The sequence below is a fragment of the Neofelis nebulosa genome, chromosome 9 (assembly GCF_028018385.1).
Source record: "Neofelis nebulosa isolate mNeoNeb1 chromosome 9, mNeoNeb1.pri, whole genome shotgun sequence".
Lineage (NCBI taxonomy): Eukaryota > Metazoa > Chordata > Mammalia > Carnivora > Felidae > Neofelis > Neofelis nebulosa.
The window spans coordinates 82,318,735-82,343,299 of record NC_080790.1 but is presented as its reverse complement, the minus strand read 5'-3'; the positions used below and the strand labels follow the sequence as shown (position 1 = coordinate 82,343,299).

The window sequence follows — 24,565 nt, the reverse complement described above, 5'->3', positions numbered from 1 at the left end:
TTGATCCTGAGCAGGCAGGAGGGGGTAGGTGAGCATTAGGAGGTATATGATGACACTCTAGAAAGAAGCTGGCTTGCCTGTCCCCCAAGAGCAAAGGGGTTAAGAGCTTTGGCTTAAGTTACAAGTGACCTGGATTTGGGTCCCAGCTCCACTATTTACTGTGTCATTCTTGACACGTTACTCAACCTCTCTGTACCCCAGTTTCCTCATTCATTAAATGGGGGTCACTAAAGTTTATTTCAAGGGTTACTCTGGGGACTAAATGGGGCGAAGGATGCAAGCACATAGCCTGTACCTGGCATACAGTAAAGCCTCAGGAAATGTTAATTTAAAAAAAAAAAAAATCCAGGGTGCCTGGACGGCTTAGTTGGTTAAGCATCTGACTTTGAATCAGGTAATAATCTGAGCGTCCATGAGTTTGAGCCCCGCAACAGGCTCTGTGCTGACAGCTCAGAGCCTGTGTGGGATTCTGTGTCTCCCTCTCTCTCTGCCCTTCCCCACCCTCTCAAAAGTAAATAAACATAAAAATTTTATTTAAAAAAACCCCAAAACCTCAGTGCTGCCCACTGTGCTCCCCTCTGGTCTATACTTTCTTTGATGCTTTAGGGTTTCCTAATGTGGAAACAAGTAGTTCGAGAGTCATTGGAGTTTGAGGTTGGAGGAAGTCTTCAGGATCAGTCTGTTCCCCAACACACCTGACTTAGAACCCCCTTTTCTGCATCCCTGGTGGATGGCCATTTACCCCTACTAGAACTCATCTACGAAAGGGGAGATAAACACTTTGTGAAGCACCCCTTTTTGTTGTCCTCACTTCCGGAAAGGTTTTTCCGTGCATTGAGCTGAAATCTATGTCTTTTATAACTTCTCTGTATAATTTTAAGCTTCGTCCCCTTTCCATTCCGTTCTCTTTTCCACATGACAGTCCAAAATTTTTGACACAGCGCTTTTCCCTTTGAGCATCTTTTATAAGCCAGCCTAATGTAATACTAGATTAATGTTTCATGTGTTTACTTTTTTTTCTTCCTGGCACCTCTCCGAGGAACCAACTCTCCAAATTCTTAGTGGCTCAGATGAGACCAAGCACCCCCACCTCAATTCTGAGTCCCAGAGGTGCGCATGTGGCCCAGAGTACTCTACCATCCTGACTACAGTGATTGGTTTAGAAATTATCAGATGACCCACGCTGGACCATTCAGGGGTCTCCACTAGAATTTTGCTGTAACTCTGGGAAAAGACAGATTTTCTTTTCTTTGGCGTCACTACCTCTATGGCTGGTAAATGTGTGGCCATCTTTGCCAACACATTAGGAGTTCTTGCCTAAGAATGGATCCAAACACAGGAAAGCAAAGTCTCCAGTTAGCATGAGGTAATACTTCCTGATGACTAAATTTGAACCCAGGATCAAACTGTACTTGAAACCATCATGTCTTGAATATCCCAGTTTTCTAGACCTAAATCTACACCCTCCCTTCTTCTGTTTTAAGCTAGTTTCAGTTGGTTTTCTGTCACCTGCAACAAAAAGTGACTTATCCAGACAGGAAGTTCTTGCTGTAGGACTCATAGAAATAACGTTGGTATTCTATCCTGGCTGCCCTTTCATGGATACCCAATACTTTGTCATTGTTGGCATATTAAAAAGGCTATTCATGCTTCATATTCCTTGAACCTCAGAGGCAAAGGCACTTGCCAGAACCTCCTAAACCTTTCTTCCAAACTATCTAAGTGAGCTAATCTGGGTCAGGGTATATCTCAACCAAATGTGCAGCAGAATCAACAACCCAGAAATGCCCTGTTTGCTGACTAGGCCAGAGTAAGTAAAGCATATGTCAAAGGATAGTGTTGTCTTAGGCTTAGAGAGACAGGCACCAAAAGTTGTAGCAGAAAGCCAGAGAACCCCACTGTCTCAGGGAGGGGAGGACCAGGAGAACTATTTCTTCCCTCTAACCTTTGGCCCACAGGCTTCCTGCAGAACTGAAACTTTGAAGAAATTCTCAGACGAGGGATCTGGTTTTCTTCTTCTTCATCTTTTTGTTTTAAGTAGGCTCCACACCCAACATGGGACTTGAACTCATGACCCTGAGATCAAGAGTCACATGCTTTACTGACTGAGCCAGCCAGGTGCCCCAAGACACCTGGTTTTCTAAATTTTTATTTTATAAAGAGAAAAAATTTTAAAGCATGGAATGGAAAGTATAACAAAGTTTCTATATGAGCAAACACATAGTTCTCAAAAGAACTAACTCTCCAAATTCTTGGTGGCTTAGGTGGGGCCAGCTGCCCTCCATATACTCACTATATTAGTTTTCTTGGGCCACCATAACAAAGAGCCACAGACTGGGTGACTTAAACAACAATTTATTTCTTCATCATTCTTGAGGCCAGAAGTCTAAGAGCAAGGTGTCAGCGGGGTTGGTTTCTTCTGAGGCTGGCCTCCTTGGCTTGCAGATGGTTGTTCCTCTGTCTGTTATGACTGTTTGCTAATCTCCTCTTCTAATAAGGACCCCAGTCATATTGGAATAAGACCTACCCCACTGACCTCACTTAACTTTAATTGTTTCTGTAAAAACCCTATCTCTAAATACAGTCACATTCTGAGGAACTAAGGGTTAAGACTTCACAATATGAATTTTGGAGGACACAGTTCAGCCCATAACACTCACCAACAGTAATCTCTGGATGCTCCAGCCATCAACTATGCAATGTTTAGGAAATTCAGAATCTTGATCATTCCTATGTTTTTTTTAAGCAATGAGATGAACAGGCTGTTTTTATCAATCATGCAGAAACTCACTGCTTCCTCAGAATAGATCCAAAGCAAAGGAACATAAAGACCTGGCTGCAAAAGCAGCCCCAAATGTATCTGCTGAGAGAAAGAGAGGGGCCAATTTTCCTGCAGCAGACTAGGCTCACCTTAGCTGAGAATCCAGTAGAAGGCTAGACCTCATCCTTTCCCAGGTCAGCACTCCTGCACCTCAGGGAACAGAGTGGACAAGGGACTCTGGCAAAAACAAGAGGTTCACCTAAATCACTCTTCCTTGTTTAAGAGTGCCAGGGAGCCAGTTGTACGAGTTCAGTTTTAAGCACATTTGAAAAGCACTAAGGTCGAAGAATGAGGAAAGAAAAGGCATGGGTCCTGTCTTTGAATTTTGCAACAAGTTGCAGATTTGCAACAAGTTTGCAACAAGTTACAGACTCTCCAGATAAAAAAATACATTATTAAATAATACACAACACCAGTGATGTAACACAATAGATTACTTTTGCTTGAAAAATTACAATTGAGAATGGCATTGGAGTGAAGGACAATTTAAATCATGTTTTAAATGTGTCACAGGAGGTGCCATTTAAAACAATCTTATAATGGACCTTTATTTTTTAAATCAACTAATTGTCAACATTTTGTTGGTTAAAGACATTCTAATTTTCATGTTAAAACAACGTTGTCTAACAGAGCAGGAGGAAAAGAAATAACTAAACTGTGTTAGGTCTAAGCTGGCCCTTGTTTGTTTCTCTTCTTTTCCTTATTCAACACCCAGCATATTTTTGTTTTGTCCTTCCAATAGTGAGAGGTCATTTCCACCTTGGGACTTTGCCCTTTTGGTACCCTCTGCATCTTCATATCTTCTGGTGGCTTACTCATTTCATCATTTGGGTCTCAGCTCAAATGCCACACATCCTGAAAATGGCTTCCCCACACCGCACTCAAGTCCTAATTACTCCCTATGCCAGTGACTCTCCAAGTATGTATTCTCCAGCAATAGCAGCCTCACCTGGGAGCTTGTTAGAAATGCAAATTCCCAGTCCCCACTCCAGACCTACTGGATGAGGAACTCTGAGAGTGTGGCCCAGCAATGTGTGATTCAAAAAGCCACCCAGGTGAGCTCATGCACACTCAAATTTGAAAACCACTGCTCTGCCCAATTCCTTGAAGCATTTTCTCCACAGCTCCCATCTCAGAAATTATCTGGTTTATTTGTTCATTTCTTGCCTATGTACCCTTACTAGAATCGAAGAATCATAATGAATGTGGAAACCTCTTTTGCCTTCATCATTGCTATCTGCCCTTGAACAGTGTGTGGCTCAATAAATATTGGTTGGATAAATGAGTGAATGATTAGATGGAGAGACAATTTGAGTGGAGACTCTAGAGTTGGAAAGTGTGGGCTGAACCCTTACTCTGCTATGTGCCAATTGTGTGGCTAAGTCATTTGTGCTTCCTAAAACTGTTTCCTCCTCTGTAAAATGGGGATGGAAATAGCACCTATCTGAAGGTTGCCCAAAGATAAAATGAGAGAATCTATGCTAAATGCTTCATATGTGCATAATAAACACCTATCATCATCATCATCATCATCATCATCATCATCATCATCATCATTTTATTGGCTAGTACCCTCCTTCCTAAGGTAACCAGAACAAAGGAGCTCCAAGGGGATGAGAGTTTCAAGGAAAAATTTGAAGGGGGAGAGGGAGAAGCTGGACAGATGTGTCAAAGGAAGTTATTTATAGGCAATGGGAAAGGGTGGACCATGTTCTTGGGAGCTCCAGGACTGATGGGAACAAAGAAGCAGAATATTTGGTAAATGAAGCCTGATGAATATGGAGAGAGAGCTAGCTCTCAGAAGCCCATAGCTCTAAGGATCAGAAACTGGATCCTGAGCATGAGAGGGAGGCTCTGGAAAGTTCTGGCAGGTGCATGGCCCCAGAACTGCTTGCTGTCTCCTACATGAATGTGTCTTCTGAATAAACACAAGGCTCACTTATATCTTCCTCAGATTACTTGCCGTTTAGAGCAGCAAAGAGACCTCTCTCCCACCCCCTTAGTATTTTGCCTCACTCAAGAAGAGAGGTTTCTGCTCAGGGCTGACTTTATTTAAAGATGCCTTTAAAACTGTTGTTCTCCATGGCAACTAGAGAAATAGATGAGTGAAGAGCTTCTCCAGAATCCCCAGGTTTCTCCACATCTTCAAATTTGTTTCAATTACTGAAGAAAAATGGCATGGTACAAACAACAACTCATTTTTCTCTCTAAATCCCAAGGCCTGATGCAATATGTTTTCAGCAAGTACTGTGGTAATGTGTCCTAATTTAATAAAACTCTGCAGAACGCAAAAATATGGACATCCAAAAAGAGTGACTGCTTATAGTATTGAAAATTTCTTTCTTTTTTTAAAAAGGATTTGGAGCAGTGCACTACACCTGTAAAAAGTTAGATTTCCCTGGCTTGTGCATTTAAAATGCATTTTACAAAAACTCAACTTAGAATTATTGGGAATATGTTGCCTCCAAAACGAGGCCACCCAGCAGGAGGTTCAATAGGAATGGTTTTAATCCCAGGCTTGCTTGGTGGAAGGGTTCTGCATGTCCCCATGGCAACAGAAGGCGGGGTGGAGTGGTAGTGGGGGTCCCTTTTGCTCTCTCTAGAGTTCCTCTCCAATCCCAGCTCTCTCTGGAGTTGGGGGTTTTTGGTGATGAGGTCAGTCAGAACCAGTATCCCTGAATCCTATGAGATTTGTTTTGGGGAGGACTCTACTAACATATAGAATAAACTCTTCCTTTGATCATCTCTGAAGTTTTTCTGGATGCTGCTTAACTCTGTGGATTAATAGTATGGTTTAACATAAAAGAATAGCCTGCTCCAGAGTGCCAGCAGCAGATTGTCCCAGAGATCACAAGCTAGACCTTGCTAATGGAAGGCCAGAGACAGACCAGATTCTGTCCTTTCTGTTCCAGCCAGCTGAATCTGTGACAGCCACCTTTACCTGCCTTCTATATTCCAGCCTCTAAACCTTTGCTCACATCACACCCCTGTGCTGGGAGCTCTTTCTGCCATGAGGCATTCTTGGCTTAGTGCTCAGGGCCTGTGACCTTTCGAGGACCCATGACAATATTTCAGACCTGGAAAAAAATAAATTGGCTCCTAAACATGAGGATTAAACACTGAAATTGAAATAAATATTTAATTAAGAGTCTGCAAAATGTAACATGATATCAATGAGTCAGCTACTACTCAACTCAAGCCCTATATGATTACATAAAAATGTTAACAGTTTGGATCACGAGAAAACATTTATAAGTTATAAGGAAACTCCAAACTGGAATTATAAAAATTATACAGCAAAAATCTATATGTTCTCTGGGATGGGAATATGTTTTAATGTGTTTGCTATGAGGTGGGACAAAGTTGGACCCTGAAGTCCTAGACATGGGCCTGGCACTATTTCTTAGTAACTTTGCAATCTTGGGCAATCAGTAAAAGTCATGGAACAATGTTTGCCCATTTGCAAAATGAATTTAAATGAGATCAAGGTGATTTGTAGATGTAGTAGTGCCAATGAAATGTGTGTAACTTTTATTTGTGAATAATCTAAGGCAAATATGTAGAAGTAAAAGGAAAGGTTTTCTCACGTGATGACAGGCTTACTACCTATATTTGATTCTCTTTTAGTGATAGGCCAGGCAGGTGGAGGCAAGGGGCCTCTCTCCACACCTCAAGGAAGTTCTGATGGGTCTGGGGTCTTCTGAAGAATAATGGAGAGGTTTTCTTTCCTTTGTAGACATCTGTTCAAAAGAATATTTATATATTCTTTATATTCCTCTCATTCCCCTAGAAGAAAGATGATAAGAAGAGCAAAGATTAAGCAGGACAAGAGGTACAATCTGGATAGTAGAGCTCATCCTCCTAGTTTGTTCAGTCTGGTTTGCAAAGACATTCCATCGGTAACCTTAACCTGGTAGCATATATTTCCAGGTACCCCAAAAAAGAGACTACATAGAAATCCACACTATGCCTCCCTCAAGAAATATCTCTTTTGTATGGCCAGTGCCCCCTTTCATGTCAGAAGCCTGCAAGTGGCAGGACTGGATGTACCATAACCATGAGAAGCTTGGAGAGGAGATTGCTGCTGGCATAGATGGGCGTTGTATGGGCATCGTTTCAATCTCAGGCCGGGCCCTGATTGATGGCAACAACTCAGATGGCCTGGTTGCAAAGAAAATGCAGTAAAATCTCCGTATACCTATACTGACTGGTTGGTTGATTGATCTTTAAAGTTTATCTATTTTTGTGAGAAAAGAGAGAGGGATGGGCAGAGAGACAGGGAGAGAGAGAATCCCAAGCAGGCTCTGCACTGTCAGCACAGAGCCTGATGTGAGGCTCGATCCCAGAAATCATGAGATTAGGACCTGAGCCAAAATTAAGAGTCAGACGTTCAACTGACTGAGCCATCCAGGCACCCCAATACTGATTTATTCAAAACAGTTCCAAATTCAGAGCAGTTCCAACCCTGCAATCAGTTGTGTACCATATTATCCAATAAAAAGTATTGAAAAACTCTAAATGTGATTAATCTTTTTTTCCACCAGGTCTCTTATACTCTGAAGTATTCTGGTTTTCTAGATTTACTTAAGAAGGACTTTTTGAGGGTTCCTAGGGTAGGTATTTGTATTGGTACTTTAATATTCTTGCCTCTTGATCTCTGATTGTTTTGCCTGCAGCCTATGTTCTGTGAAGTTTGGTTTAAAGATGGACTTCTAAAGATACCCTGTGCATTGGAGTCACCAGGCCTGTGCACATACTCTTTCCCACCCTGGTCACCCTCTTGATCATCTTCAGTGATACACAGTTTGCTCATCCCTTAAGGTCTAACCAAGGACTACCCCTTTCATAAGACTTCCCTGGGCTACCTCAGACTGCATGGGCCTTTCTTTCTTCTAACCTTAGTGACTCAAATTGGCACCACTTATTTAGGATTTACATTTTTCTTTGGATCCAATTCAGCATTGCCTGTAATTTCATGTGTGAACGATTCTGGAGAAGGCATATCAAAAAACAAGGCAAGCTTCCTCCCTTGAGGACATCTAGGGACATGTTAGGAGAAGCCCATGAAAGTTGAGGGCATGGAGGAGGAAGGTAGAGATTGGCCCTGAGGAGGTGGCCATGGAAGGGTGCACAGAGGTGGCAGCCTTCTTGCTGAGTTTGTGGGGAAGACAACAGGGAGAAAATCCAAACCTACAGAGAGATGAAAAAGTTTGGATTTGTCATGGGGCAGAGAAAGATGGCTGTGGCTCAGCTGTAGTTGTGGAGAGCACATTCCCTGGGGCCAGGCTTTCAGGGTTGGAGTCCTGGCCCCAGTACCTACAAGCTATTATGAATGTGAAAAGTTACTTAACCTCTCTTGGCTTGTTACCTCACCTGAACAATAATGTGAATAATATTGGTATTGACCTCTTAAAGTCATTGTGAGAATGAATAGGTATAAAGTGCATAGAACTGGGCCTCTGTTACGGTCACAGAAATAGTGAAGATGAGCTTCTCTGGGGAAGAGCAGAGACCCATGGGGGAAATGCCACTGGCAAGGGGTCAAAATGAGGTGGAGCTTGTATGCCATGTGTGGGCGTGAGTTGGGGCTTTATCCTTTGGGCAGTGGAATCTTGAACAGTAACTTAAATGTTCACGAGGATATGTTTTATCTTAGTTAAAACTAAAGAGAAGAACTGTCTTATACCCTCTTGCATTCTCTATGGCAACTAGAATAGTTCCTGATAATAAATACTTGTTGAATGAATGAATGAATGAATGAATGAATACTAGGCTAAAAGATCCTCGTTTCTGTGCACATGGTATCAATATACTACATTTTACTGCAGTGTTCACTGAAGCTGTCCTTCTGTGTCTAATATACTTTACTTCTTCCAGACTCTCACATCTATGAACTTACTCTTCTCCCTCACTGTGATCTTTGGTCTTTTGTCTTTGTATTCTCCTAGGGCATTTAATGAATTAGGTTTATGTCTGCCTGAATGTCTGCCTCAGGAACTGCAATTTTAAGGATGTGTGATTTCCTTTCCCCACTCCTCCCTGCCAGCCCTCAAGAGTCCTGACAAACCAGTCCCCATCCTGGGTCATTACCTTCTTCCTTCTCCACATCTCTCACTCTCAGCCTCCTACACACTGTAAGTACCTACATTTAGGACTTATTAAAATGTGATGTTGTCTACTGCGTCCTCAGTGCTGCCAGGCAGTCATTTGTTCTGTTAAATCTTCAAAAAATTAAATATTACAAACATTTACAAAGAATATACAGCTCAATGAATTTTTACAGAGTTAACCTCCAACTGATCATCACCTGGGTCAAAAACTAGAATGTTTCAACATCCCTGAAGTCTTTCTCACGCCCCTCCTGATCACTAGTACTTTGTCTTTTTCTGCAGTAAGCACTATCCTAAAGGTCATAGTAATAATTTCCTAACCTTTCTTCATGCTTTAACAACTTAAACATGTACTATTAAACACTATAATTTAGTTTTTCTCATTTTCTGAACTTCACATAGATGGAATTATATAGTATATGTATTGTGTGTATTTGGCTTCTTTGACTTATTATGTGTATGAAATTCATGTCATTGCATGTAGCTATGTGCATTCATTCTCAGCATTGTGTATTATTTCATTGTATAAATATACCATATTTTTAAATTATTTTTATTAAGGTATAATTGACTAATTGACATATAACATTATATTAGTTTCAGGTGTACAACATAATGATTTGATATTTGAATACAATGTGAAATGATCACCACAGCAAGTCTAGTTAACATTCATTACCATACTTAGCCATGAAAAAATTTTTCTTTTTTTTCTTGTGATGAGGACCTTTAAGATTTACTCTCTTGGCAACTTTCAAATATGCAATACAGTATTACTATAGGTAACATGCTGTACATTACATCCCCATGACTTACTAATTTTATAACTGGAAGTTTGTACCTTATCATTCCCTTCACTCATTGCTCCCCACCGGCCTGCATAATTTCTTTATCCTTTATGTAATTGTTGGATACTTGTGTTTTCAGTTTGGGGTTATGTTGAACAGTGCTGCTGTGGTTATTCCTGTACATGTCTTTTGGTGCCTATGTGCATGTATTTTTGTTAGGAATTCCACTGAGGAGTGGAATTCTGAATCATGAAATAGGGGAAAGAGAATCAACTAGCTCCCAATTTTTGTTATTGCAATTTACATACATCCACCATTCCCAGCAGTGAATGAAGGTTCAGGGTTCATATCTACACTTACATTTGGTGTTGTCAGTATAGTGTTATCTCAGTGTTTTAAAAAAATTTTTTTTAAATGTTTATTTATTTTTGAGAGAGAGAGAGTGCTAATGGGGGAGAGGCAGAGAGCGAGGGAGAGGCAGAATCCAAAGCAGGCCCAGGCTCTGAACTGTCAGCACAGAGCCCAGTGTGGGGCTTGAACTCATGAACTGTGAGATCATGATCTGAGCCAAAGTCAGATGCTTAACTGACTGAGCCACTGAGGTGCCCATATCTCAATGTATTTTTAATTTTCATTTCTCTAAGTACTAATAAAGTAGAGCCCTATTTCCTATGTTTTGGGGCCATGGATATTCTCTTTTGTTAAGTGGTTTTCCTTGTTTTCTTCTCATTTGTCTGCCTTTTGTTTCTGAGTTTGTAGGAGTCCTTTTGGGTTGGTTGAACAGCATCTTTTGATATACACAGAAGTTCTTATTTTCATGTGGTCTTGTTTATTAATCTTTTCTTTTGGTTATTGTTTTCTATAGCTGTGTAAGAAATGTTCCCCTGTCTTGAGGTCATGAGATATTTTCTTGTATTTTTTATAGAAGTTTTATTACTATTATTATTATTATTAAATATTCATTTTGACTATTATTTGCCTTTCACGTTTAAATCTATAATTTATCTGAAATTGGTTTTTATATGGAGTGAGATAGGGGCCAAGTTTCTTTTTTTTCCCACATGGATATCCCGTTTTTCCAGGACAATATATTTGAAATGCTATGGTTCACCCACTCTCTCCAGTGACAAACTTGTCATGTTCATGTATGCATGAGTCTGGTTTAGGGTTCTTTATACTGTTCCATTCACCTCTGTGTTTATGTCAGTGCCATACTATTTTAATTATTGTACCTTTATAATAAGTCTGGATACTTGGTAGAGCAAGTCTTCCTTGCTTGTTTTTCTTCTTCATTCTAGAAGAAAGCTCTTTACCAACCTTTTCATTTCCATATAAATGTTAAAAATAAGGTTGTCAGTTTCCTATACAAAAAAAAAAAAAAACCTGTAAGAATTTTGATTATAATTGTCTTGAATCTAAACATAAGTTTCAGGGAAGAATTGGCATCTTCACAATATTGAGTCTATTTCATTAACTTGTATATCTACCCATTTTTTGAGATCTCTTCAATTTTTCACAATAATGTCTTACAGTTTTTTGCACATCTTTTGTTATATTTATTGCTAAGCATTTCATATATTTATGTTTTTTGTTAATGGTATTTTTAAAGTTTCTTTTTCTTATATATTATATTCCTAATTATATTAGAAATATAATTGTATTAATAATTACACATAATTATATCATCATGTACATAACAATGTAATAGATTTTTGTATGTTGATTTTGCATCCAGTTAATCACATATGTTAGGTCTAAAGTTGAATAGATCATTTTGGACTTTTAAATGTATGTTATCATTAGAATCTATGAATAATAAAAATTTCCTTTCTTCCTTTCTAATCCATATGCCTTTTTTTCTTATCTTATTACAATGGCTAGTACAATGTGGCATAAAAGTGGTGATAGCAGGCATTCTTGTTTTGTTCTTGATCTCAAAGGGGAGTTTTTCAATATTAACCATTAAGTATGATATTTAACATAGATATTTTGTAAGTATTTGTATCACTCTGCATCTAGTCAGTCCCAATGAGAAACCAGGGAAACAGGGAAAGTTCAACAAAGAATTATTTAACCATGATAGGAGGGTAACTATGAAAATGCAGAGATAATGTTAAAGGACAGCCAGGGCTGAAGGAGAGTATCCAAGGAAATACAAACTTGGAAATGGAGCTTCCTTCCCAAGGCTTCCTTCCCAGCCCTCATTGTAAGTCATGTGGTTGCAGCACTCTGCATGGTGGAAAAGTTTTCAGGGTTGCTCAGGCTAGCACAGGGCCATGGTTGAGAGGCAAACAGGAAACAATATTTTAGGACTTAGGCCATTCAAGGCTGGTGTAGAAAGAGTTAGGTTTCTACTGTGTTTGTGAGGCCAGGATCTTGGAAAGGCCATGGGAAGCCATTACTGGACCTGGACTGAGGCTGCAAGATTACTGAGGACTACATGCTCTGTGCACAGAGCTGGATCAGAGCACCCCAAATGTGCCCACCCACTCACACCTCTGACCAGTGTGCAGCAGGAGCAAGAAAAAGTAAAACACTGTACTTTGGAGTCAGAAAGAGAAGCCATCTTTCTCTTGCAGTGTCACTTCAGCACCCCCTTTTGGCAAAGTTCCACATACTTGGTATGAAGGAATAGTGAGTGCTTCAAGAATCCCGTCCATCATAGAGCAGGTACTGAAGAGTGAATTTGGAGCTGAAAGGCAATAAATCGATAACAGGCACAATACCCTTGATCAGATTAAGGAAATTCCCTTCTATTTCTAGGTTGCTAAAAGTATTTTTTGTGAATGGGTTTTGAATTTTATCAAAGGATTTTCCCATTGAAACAATCATATGGTTTTTCTTTACTATGAATGTAGTCAAGGACACTAATCAATTGTTTATTGAATAAAATAAGTAACTTAAAATTTGCCATGTTTTTGTACATTTTTGTAATTTTTAAGTGTACCAATTCAGTATCATTAATTACATATACGCCATTACCACTGTTCCAATTTTTTTCATCAGCCCAAAGAGAAATTCTGTGCCCCTTAAGTAATAACTCCCCATTCCACCTCTGCCCAGCATCTGACAACTTCTAATCTATTTTCTCTGAATTTTCCTATTCTAGGTATTTCACATAAGTAGAATTACATATTTGTCCTTTTGTGTCTGGACCACTACACCTAGCTTAATATTTTCAAGTTTCACTATGTTATAGAACTCCATTTTTGTTGTTGTTGTTGTTGTTTTTTGGTTTTTGGTTTTTTTGAGGAACAAGGACCACATTTTTTACTTGTTTATTTCTTTTTTTTTTTTTTTTTTTTTTTTTTTTTTTTTTTTTAACAAAGCAGGATTCTCCCTTTGAGAGTAATCCGAGCTAGACATAGGGCTCTTTTTTTTTTTTTTCAACGTTTTTTATTTATTTTTGGGACAGAGAGAGACAGAGCATGAACGGGGGAGGGGCAGAGAGAGAGGGAGACACAGAATCGGAAATAGGCTCCAGGCTCCGAGCCATCAGCCCAGAGCCTGACGCGGGGCTCGAACTCACGGACCGCGAGATCATGACCTGGCTGAAGTCGGACGCTTAACGGACTGCGCCACCCAGGCGCCCCTACTTGTTTATTTCTTGCATTGGAAGTATTCCTTGATGACATTCTTGGCCTGAGACTCTTTGCCATAGACTTTAATCACCACACAATAGCAACCAACCACTTTTGCAGGGTTTACTCTCTGTGTCAGTTTTATAGAGGCCTGTGCATTTTATAGAGGCCTGTGCATTACCCTAGTTTCTTGTTCTCATCAACCTTAATTAGGTTGATTTGGTGTTCAGCACGAAGGGCCTCACCAACCTGACATACATAGGCTCATCACACATGAATGCAACACACAAGGATGGATTTGGTGCTTGTTTAAGGCTTTGGCAGCTTCACAAATTCCATGTGGTAGGCCATCATGGATGAAGGCAGTCTTCAGCACCTCTTGTAAAAAAGTATTAACATCCATTACACTTCCAGCAGTAATGCTTTCCTCAACCATGGTCATGGGTTACGGGTGGAGCCGAATCTTGGTGCACCTGGGCCTCCACCTCCAGGTATGACTCCATGGTGGCAGGGAAAGAACAGAACTTCATTTTTTTTTAATGACTGAATAACATCCATTGCATGTATATGTCATATTTTGTAATGGTTAGTTATATATGTCAATTTGACTGTGCCATGGATGCCCAGATAGCTGATGGTGTCTGGGTGTGTCTGTGAGGGTGTTTCTTGAGGAGATTAGCATTTGAACTGATGGACTGAGTAAAGCAGATGGCACTCCCCAGTGTAAGTGGGCATCATCAAGTCTGTTGAAAGCCAAACTAGAACAAAAGGCCAGTGGAAGGCTGAATTTGCTCTCTGCTTGACTGATTAAGCTGGCTGGGATATTGGTCTCTTTCCTTTAGCACTCCTGGTTCTCAGGCCTTCAGACTTGAACTAGAATCTATACCATTGGCTCTCCATCTCTCAGATCTTTGAACTACACCACCAGCTTCCTTGGGTCTTTAGCTTTGCATATAGTAGATTATGGGACTTCTCAGCCTCCGTAATCATGTGAGCCAATACCTTATAATAAATCTCTTTATATTTGTGTATCTCTGTATCCATCTATCTGTTATCTATCTATCATCTCCCATTATTTCTTTAGAGAAATCTAAATATAAAACATTCATTCACTTGTTGAAGGACACTTGGATTATTTCCACTTTTTGGCTAATATAAACTGTACTGCTATGAACATTAATGAACAAGAACCTGAGTCACTGTTTTCAATTCTTTGGGGTATATATAGGAGTGGAATTATATGGTAGATCACATGGTAATTCTGTGTTTAACTTTTTGAGGAACCACCAAGCTGTTTTCCAGAGCTGTACCATTTTACATTCCCACCAATAATGTACAAGTGTTCCAATTCCTCCACATCTTTGGCAACACTTTTTATTTTCTTATTTTGTTTTTTTTATCATAGCCATTATGGTAGGTGTGAAGTGGTACCTCATTATGGTTTTGATTTGCATTTCCCTAATGATTAATGATGTTGAGCATCTTTTCATGCATTTATTGGCCATTTGTATATCTTTTTGGCCCATTTTAAAATTGGGTTGATTATTTTTTTTGTTTTTGAGTTGTAAGAGTTATTTATTATCTTCTGGATATTAAGTCCTTATCACATATATGCTTTGCAAATATTTACTACCATTCTGTTTCTTGTCTTTCATTATTAATAGTGTTCTTTGATGCACAAAAGTTTTTAATTTTTACGATGTCCAGTTTCTCTATTTTCTCTCTTGTTGCCTGTGCTTTTGTTTTTTTTGTTTTTATTTTAAGTAGGCTCCATGCCCAATGTAAGGCTTGAGCTCATGACGCCAAGATCAAGAGTCACATTGGGGCACCCGGCTGGCTCAGTTGGTTGAGCCTCCAACTCTTGGTTTTGGCTTAGGTCATGATCTCACAGTTTGTGGGTTCAGGCCTCACGTTGGGCTCTGGGCTGACAGCGCAAAGCCTGCTTGGGATTCTCTCTCTCCCTGCCTCTCTCTAATGCTCTCTCTCAAAAAAAAAAAAAAAAATCAAATTTACCAAAAAAAAAAAAAAAAAGAGAGAGAGAGAGAGAGTCACGTGCTCTACTGATGGAGCCAGCCAGGCACCCCTACCTGTGCTTTTGGTTTCATACTTAAGAAAGCATTGTCAAATCCAAGGAAGATTTATTCTTATGTTTACTTTTAAGAGTTTTAGCTCTTAAATTTAGGTCTGTGATCCATTTTGAATTAATTTTTGTATATAGTCTAAAGGAAGGTTCCAACTGATTCTTCTGAATGTGGATATCCAGTCTTCCTGGAACCATTTGTTGAAAAAACTACCTTTTGCCTCCATTGAATAAAAGATTTTATTTCTATATTCTTCAATTCTATTCTATTTGTCTATATCTGTCCTTATGCCAGTACCAACCATACTGTTTTGATTACCATAGCTTTGTAGTGCATTTTGACATTAGAAAGTGAGTCTTCCAACTTTGTTCTCTTTCAAGCTTGTTTTGGCTACTCACAGCTCTTGAAATTCCATGTGAATTTTAGAATCTACTTTTCCATTTTTACAAAAAATATCATTGGGGTTATGATAGAGATTGCATTGAGTTTGTATATCACTATGGGTATTGTCATCCTCACAGTATTAAGTCTTCTAATTCATGGACAAGAAATATCTTTTCCTTTTATTTACATCTCTTTTAATTTCTTTCAGCTTTGTTTCATAGTTTTCAATGTACAAGTCTTTCATCTCCTTGGTTAAGCTAATTTGTAAGTGTCTTATTCTTTTTAGGTCTTTGTAAGTAGAATTGTTTTTAAAATTTCTGTTATATTTATTACCAGAATAAGGAAATAAAACTGATTTTTGAGTGTTGATGGTGCAGTCTGCAATTTTGCTGAATTTGTTTATTAACTCTAAAAAGTTTTTTGAATCTTTAGAGTTTTCTACATATAATATCACATCATCTTAGAAGAAAGATAATTTTACTTCTTCTTTTCTAATTTGCATATCTTTTATTTCCTTGTCTTGCCTAATTATTCTGGCTAAGACTTGCAGAGTGATATTGAATAATAGTGATGAAAGTGAGCATCCTTATCTTGTTCCTGATCTTAGGGGGAATACTTTCACTCTTTCACTATTGGGTATGATGGGTTGTGGGTTTTTCCTACATGGTCTTTATCATATTAAGGAGGTTGCTTTCTGTTAGTGTACTGTGTGTTTTTATCATGAAGGTGTATTGAATTTTTCCAAATGCTTTTTCTACATTGAGATAATCTTGTAGTTTTTTCTCCTTCATTCTATTAATATAGTGTTACATTGATTGGTTTTCATATATTGAATCATCCTTGCATTCTGGGACAACTCCTATTTGTTCACAGTGTAAAATCCTTTTACTACAATGCCAAATTCACCTGGCTAATATTTCATTGAATATTTTGTTGAATATAGATTTCCTATATTCATTAGGAATATTGATCTATGATTTTCTTTTTTTGTAGTATCTTTGTCATGCTTTGGTTACACTGATCTCATAGAATGAATTAGTAAAGTGTTGCCTCCTCTTTAATTTTCTGGGAGAGTTTAAGAAGGATCTATGCTAATTCTCCTTTAAATGTTTGGTGCTGGACTTTTCTTTGTTGGAAGGTTTTTGGTTTCTGATTCAATCTTTGTATTTGTTATAGGCCTATTAAGATTTCTGTTTATTCTTGAGTCAGTTTTGGTAGTTGTGTTGTTTCTAAGAGTTTGTCCTTTTCATCTAGGTTACCCAATTTGTTTGCATACAATTGTTCATAGTATTTTCTTATAATCCTTTTTATTTACGTAGTGTTTGTTGTCCTGTCCACTATTTCATTTGTAATTTTACTTGAACTTGTTCTTTTTTTCTTAGTTTAACTAACGTTTGTCAATTTTGTTGATATTTTTAAAGAACCAACTTTTGGTTTCCTTGATTCTTCTGCTTTTTAGTTCTGCATTTTGTTATCTCTGCTCTAATCCTTATTATTTCCTTCTTTCTATTACCTTCTTTCTATTTCCTTCTTTCTATTAGCTCTATTATTTTTCTTTTCTTTTTTTAGTTCCTTATGGTGCAGAGTTAAGCCATTGATTTGAGATCTTTCTCTCTCTCTCTTTTTAAAATGTAGGCATTTACTGCTATAAATTTCCTTCTGAGTACTCTTTTTGCTACATCCCATAAGTTTTGGTATGTTTTATTTTCATCCTCATTTGTCTCTAAATATTTTCTAATTTCCCTTGTGATTTCTTCTTTGAACCACTGGTTGTTTAAGAATGTTGTTTAGCTTCCACATGGTTGTGAATTTTCCAATTTTATTTCTGTTACTGATTTCTATCTTCATCCCATTGTGGCTGAAGAAGATACTGTGTATAACATCTATCTTTTTTTTTTAATGTTAATTTATTTTTGAGAGAGAGAGTGAGCGAGCAGGGGAGGGGCAGAGAGAGAGGGTGGGGCAGAAGATCTGAGTCAGGCTCTGTGCTGACAGCAGACAGCTCAATGCAGGGCTCAAACTCACAAACTGGGAGATCATGACCTGAGCCAAAGTCAGAGGCTTAACCGACTGAGCCACCGAGGCACCCCTATGATATGTACCTTTTTAAACCTACTGAGAATTGTTTTGTAGCCTAACATGTGGTCTGTCCTAAAGAATGTCTCATGTTCTTGGAAGGAGTGTGTATTCTGCTGTTGTTGCATGGAATATTCTGTATGTCTGTTAGGTCTAGATGGTTTATGTGTTGTCCAAGTCCTCTATATCCTCACTTATTTTCTCTCTGGTTGTTCAGTCCATTATTTAAAGTAGGGCATTCATGTCTCCAACTATTATTGTAAAACTATTTCTTCCTTAAATTGTCAGTTTTTCCTTCATAAATTTTGAAAGTCTCTTGGGTGTGTAGATGTTTTGTTATATTATCTTACTGTATTAAAAATGTTCTTATATATTGTCTGTCTTTTTCTCTTTTAATCTTTTGGAATTAAAGTTAATTTTGTCTGTTATTAGTATAGCTACCCCAATTCTCTTTTGGTTAATCTGTGTATGAAATACCTTTTTCAATCCCTTCACTTTCAACGTATTTATGTCTTTGTTTTTCTTTTAAAAATTTTTAATGTTTATTTATTTATTTTGAGAGGAAAAGAAAGGGAGAAAATCCCAAGCAGGCTCCATGCTGTCATCAGCACAGACCCCGGCATGTGGCCCTATCCCAGGAACCATGAGATCATGACTTGAGCCAAGATTAAGAGTCAGACGCTTAACTGACTGAGCCACCCAGGTATCCCAATCTATTTGTGTCTTTGGATCTAAAGTGAGTCTCTTATAGATGTATATAGTTGAATCCATTTTTAGAAACCTTTTCTGCCAGTTTTTATCTTTTGATTGGAGAGCTTACTCAATTTACATTTAAAGTAATTACTGATAAGGAGGGTCTTACTTAGTTTTGGCATTTTGCTATTTGTTTTCTAGGTATTATAGCTTTTTTTGTCCTTCACTTCCATTATCACTGCCTTCTTTTGTGTTTAGTTGATTTTTGTTGTGTGTTTGAGTCCCTTCTCGTTTCCTTATGTGTATATTCTATACCTATTTTCTTTTTGGTTACTATTGGGATTTAATGTAACATCCTAAGGTTATAGCACCCTAATTTGAGTTTATAACAATTATCTTCAGTAGCACACAAAACTTGTATGTAGCTCCCTTCTCCCTTTCTATTATTAGAAGCCACAGATTACATCTTTACATGGTACATGACCAGAAGTATGTTTTTTATGCGTTTGTCCTTTAAACCATGTTTTTTAAATTTATTTTTTATTTTTTTATTACTTAAAAATGTTTTAATGTTTATTTTTGAGGGGGATGGGGAAGAGGCAGAGAGAGAGGGAGACACAGACTCTAAAGCAGGCTCCGGGCTCTGAGCTGTCAGCACAGAGCTTAATGCTGGGCTCGAACCCCAGAACTGCAAGATCATGACCTGAGCCAAGTCGGACACTTAACTGACTGAGCCACCTAGGTGCGCCTAAACCATGTTTTTAAAAAGTGGAGTTAATACCAAAATTACAATAATACTAGATTTTATAATTATCTATGTATTTACCTTCACCAGAGATCTTTTTTTTAAGGTTATTTGTTTATTTTGAGAGAGAGAGAGAGAGCATGTGTATATAAATGGAGGAGAGGCAGAGAGAGAGAGGGAGAGAGAAAATCCCAAGTAGGCTCTGTGCTGACAGTGAGGAACCCCATGCAGGGCTCATGAACCATGATATTATGACCTGAGCCAAAACTAAGAGTCTGACAGTTAACTGATTGAGCCACCCAAGTGCCCCTTCACCAGAGATCTTTATTTCTTTTTACAGCATCAAGTAACTGTCTAGTTTCTTTTCAGCTCAACCAGGAGGACACCCTTTAGCATTTCTTTTATTATTATTATTATTATTATTATTAACAGAAACGTTTATTTATTTATTTTGAGAGACAGAGAGTGTGAGCAGGGGAGGGACAGAGAGAGAGGGAGAGAGAGAGAGTCCCAAGCAGACTCCATGCTGTCAGTACTCAGCCCAAAGCAGGGCTAAAACATATGAACAATGAGATCATGACCTAAGCTGAAATCAAGAGTTAGATGCTTAACCAACCGAGCTACCCAGGCGCCCTGCATCCTTTAGCATTGCTTGTAGGACAGGTCTAGTGGCAACAAACTCTCTTATCTTTTGATTATCTGAGAATGTCTTCATTTCTCTCTCATTGTTTTGATTTAGAAATTTCTTCACTTCTCTAAATTTTTTATTTTATTAAAACACACTAACAAAAAATTGACTGTCTTAACCATTTTTAAGCATACAGTCAGCAGTTTTAAGTACATTTATATTGTTGTGCAAACATCAACACCATCCATCTCCAGAACCTTTCCATCTTGCAGAAATGCAACTCTGTACCCATTAAGCAATGATTCTTTATTTCCCCTCTCCTGTCAGCCCCTGGAAACCACCATTCTACTTTCTGTGTCTATGAATTTGACTACTCCAGGTACCTTATACAAGTAGAATCATATAGCATTTGTCTTTTTGTGATCAGCTTATTTCACTTACTATAATGTTCTCAAGTTTCATCCATGTTATAGAATGTGTTAGAATTTCCTTCCTTTTTAAGGCTAGATAATATTCCATAATAGTAAACATTTTGTTTAACCATTAATTCATCCATGGATACTTGGTATGTCTGGTTATTCTCATTGTGTGCTAGAAGCAATATTTGAATACTTGCTTGTAGAAAACATTTGAGGCCTAGAATAACATTATTTATTTCCCATAGAAGATCTATACTTGCAGGGCACCTGGGTGACTGAATGGGTTAAGTGTCTGACTTCGCTCAAGTCATGATCTCACAATTCGTGAGTTTGAACCCTGCGTTGGGCTCTGTACTGACAGCTCAGAGCCTGGAGCCTGCTTCGGATTCTGTGTCTCCCTCTCTCTTTGCCACTCACCCGCTCCCGCTGTCTTTCTCTCTCTCAAAAATAAATAAATATTAAAAAAATTAAAAAAGAAAAAAGAAGATCTGTACTTGCTTCCAGCAGGTTCCTAGAAAAATGTAGCAATCCAGGATCACATTATGCACTTTCAGGAATTGAGAAGATTTGAAGCTGGGCTGCAATTTTTGGTGGTCTTAGTTTGCTTCTAGTTTTCCTATGGTCCTGTGGAGACTCAACTGACAACACAGGAAATTCATTAGGGATCCTTCTCCTTCCTAATCTTCAGGGTCTCTGGGATCCTACTTTTATATTTCTCACTCCATAAGGTTGGCAAAAGCACTGCTCAGATGTCTCTGCGGGAAGTAGCAAACACACCCAAGGGGAAAGGAATTCTAATATCAAGCGTACCTCTCTGGATTATCTCCTGAATCTAGTAGGGTAATTCTTAGTGCCTTTATCACCATCAAGTAGTTGATTTTTATATTTTGTTAGCTTTTGTAATTGTACTCATTGCAAAGTTTGGTCTAAATTATCTGTAAAGGAAGTCTGGTGGTTTTTTATTTTACTCTTTTTGTTGCTTCCTCTCAAATTCCATGTAGGAGCCATTGAGTTCTCTGCCACAACCTTCAGACTTCCAAACCAACTTCACTTCTTCAGTCCCAACAGATGGTTTGGCTTTTTGTTCATTTGAGGAAACATATCTTTCTCAATGCCCTCCTCTCTACCTCAGTATTGTTTTAAATTATTTGATTGTTTATTTGTTTTTGTATCTTTCTATATTTTTGTCTACTTCCTTCCTTTCTCAAAATAAAATCAGTCAAATCTTGTTAACATAGCTTCAGCTTTCTACCTCCTATCTCCTCTAATTTCCATCTCACCATGCTTCATCAACTAGAAACAAGCCTGTCTTAAATCTTTCCTGTTTATAACATTTTCCAGAGATTTCTCACCTAAATAAAACCTTACCCCCAATCTCCTACTGTCTTAAGCTGTCATGTCCTTTTTCCCCTTCTTTACATGGGTATTCTTTCCTGAAGAGAAAACTTCTATGGTTTCTCCTCCACCCCCACCCATTCTCTTGAAACTCTTTTGTAGATGGTCACCAATGACATCTAAGTTGGCAATGACTTTTGTCATTGTCTTCTATGCTAATTTCTTTGGAGCACATGAAACTATGATCTACTTCTCCCTAAATCTCTTTTTCTCTTGGCCTAAATTGTACTGCTATTTTCCTTATTCTTTTACATTTCTGACTATTATGCCTCTGCCACTGTAGCTGGCTACTTCTCTCAAATTCCTTATAAGACAACTATAATTTCAGAGTTTCTGCAAGGTCTTTGGGGGAAGATAAATGGTTCTATTGTTAGAAAGCCAAGAGTTTCAGAGGTGGGCCATAGGCACATCCTAGAATAGGGGAGTAAAAATGGGAAAAATTATTCTGCTTAGCAATCTAAAAAGCTATTTCAAATAAACTGGGGAAATTTTTATAGGTTTTATTGCCTTTAGGAAAATGTTTCTCTTCCTTAATGTGTATTTAGACTACATTGTCTCTGAGAAAAATTGTTTGTCCCTGAAAAGGGCATGTGAGATTGTGCTTTCATGTTATCTGTAGGGCAATTTGGAGGGCTATCCCCACCTCCCACCATGAAGATACTTGAACAGGGACTGAACTTGTAGTGGGAAAGCCCTCTGTGGACTGTTATCCTGAAGCCACCTGCATTGTTATCCTAAACTGACTAGCTCACATTCTGGGAAGTGTCCTAGTATTTTCCTGTGCTCCCTGAGTTCCATGTGTTCCATTATGGTCCAGTGTTAGAGAATCCACTGGGTCCAGAATAGAGGTGTGAAATTTGCACAGAAAAAGAAAAAGGTAAATGTGCTTTTGTTTAATGAGAGAAATAGAAGGATAGGTTTCAAGTCATGAAAACAAGACTAAGAAGTCAAATGTACACTGTGAAAGGAGTAATGCTTTTTCTTTTCTCTAGGATTCTGGGATATGACAATCTATTTAGCATGGAGACTTAAGTTTTCTTCTCTCCCTCATATCATTTCCTGTAGTTATTCCCAAAACTCTAATAAAGTTTTCAGTATGCCCCAGAGCCTTGTTTGAGTGGTTTTATGGATAAATAAAGGATACCCCAGAAAGGAGACATGCTGATATCTCTGCACCATCACCACCATATCCAGGTGTAATTATTGAAGAAGAACAGGAGACACAGAGGTCCAAGTGATGAACAGTGTAAGCAACCCAAGGTAGTTCTGAGAGCAGCTGAGGGGAGAATATGATAATGGAGAGCCAATCACACTTCAGGGACTGCCTTCCCCAAACATATTAAAGGAAAATACATCTGCAAGGGGAGACACTTCCCAAAGTTCTATCTTGAACTCTCTTTTCTGTTCTTGTCTTGCTCCCCTCTCTTGACATATTGTCTATTTCCATGGCCTTCTGTGAGCCTGTGGAATCATCTTCCCCCTCACTCCTAAGTTACAATCACAAGCCCATAACCTGTGTCCTGAACTCTAGTGCCATATTCCCTACCAAGTGACTACAGGCATACTATTCACACCACAAACTCCATATGATTAAGGTTAAACTTAGTGTTTTTACTTTCCGTCTACATTCCTTCTATCCACACTAGCATTTCTGTCTTCACTATTTTTATTTTTGTTGGTTGCATAGTCAAGTTCCATTGCCCAGGCTTACACAGGGGTCATCTTCAAGTTTATCTCTCTTGCCATTGTCATCCATTTGCTTGAGCACATCCTGCCAATTCTTCTTTAGTAGCTATTCCTTTAGACCCCACTTTTCCATTCTTACTGCTATGATCCTAACTTGGCCCCCTTGCTTCATGCTCTGATTCTCGTGATACCCTCCTGGCTTCTAGTTTCTGTTTTTGCCTCTTCTAGGAATCTGCACATCCCCACCAGATTAACAGCTTCCTAAAAATTTTTTTACATCACTTCTCTGTTAGAACTTTTAGTGATTCTTTTTTGCCTTCCCAGCTGGTATTTAGTGACTTCTCTGGCTGGTATTAAAAATTCTTCAGTCTGGCCCCTTCTACCTTTCCAGTTTTATATCTCTCTACTCCCCTAAATGGGCCTTGCTTTCAACAAAACTGGTCATGCTGTCCCTTTTATTTCCCTCTCTGTCTCATTGTTTTCTCATTTTCTGGCACATTCTTTGTCTGCTTTCATCTCAGACACATCTTTCACAAGCTCTACCTTAAATGCTACCCAAGAATTGGGGCCAAAATTTCTCTTAGCCTTAAACCTCCATTTCACTGATTGTATATCATTATGTGTTGTAGGGATGTATGTATATGTCTTATTTCTCCAAATAAACTGAACATCTTGTGAGAGTAAAGATGTGTTTCCCATATTTTATTTCCTCCACAGACCCTATCAGAATGATAGACATATTATAATCAGCAAATGTGGAAGGAATAGCTGAATGAAAGAATATTCAAGAAGAAAATGCTAAAGAAGAGGAATGATACAATTAGGAGGAGGTTTTTCCCTGTTCACATTGAGAATTTTGAACAAAAGGTAATTTTTAGAGCTGATATAAGCTATATGTATAAATTTACCTTTGGCTTCTTGTAGTCATTGGAGTTGGACCAAATTAGACTTGAGCATGCAGATCTAAGGAAAATAGCCAATGGCTTTTTCTTGAACAAAATTTATTTTTCTTGCCATAGCTATGTAGGAAGATAAGATATGAACACAAAATGGGTCTAGTTTTCCAGTCAAAGATAGGCCTTTTGCAAATATTATTAAACCTGTTATTTCTAAGCCATTTGCAAGTCTGGCTTAACCTACTAGAAACTACTAGAAAAC

General features: G+C 38.4%; 1 protein-coding gene and 1 pseudogene across 3 annotated transcripts in view; one reads left to right on the top strand and one right to left on the bottom strand.

Moving 5' to 3' along the window:
- Window positions 1-24,565, top strand: part of RFX8 (regulatory factor X8) — a 259,279-nt gene that overhangs the window by 70,894 nt on the left and 163,820 nt on the right. For 2 of the 3 annotated variants that reach the window (XM_058684530.1, XM_058684528.1), the window contains exon 4: window positions 24,125-24,274. The exons of the other annotated variant lie outside the window; for it this stretch is intronic. In XM_058684530.1, the coding sequence (XP_058540513.1) occupies window positions 24,203-24,274 (72 nt within the window). In that variant the 5' untranslated portion in view covers window positions 24,125-24,202. The remainder of the gene's footprint in view (window positions 1-24,124; window positions 24,275-24,565) is intronic. 3 annotated transcript variants of the gene reach the window in all.
- Window positions 13,320-13,736, bottom strand: LOC131485253 (small ribosomal subunit protein eS12-like; annotated as a pseudogene).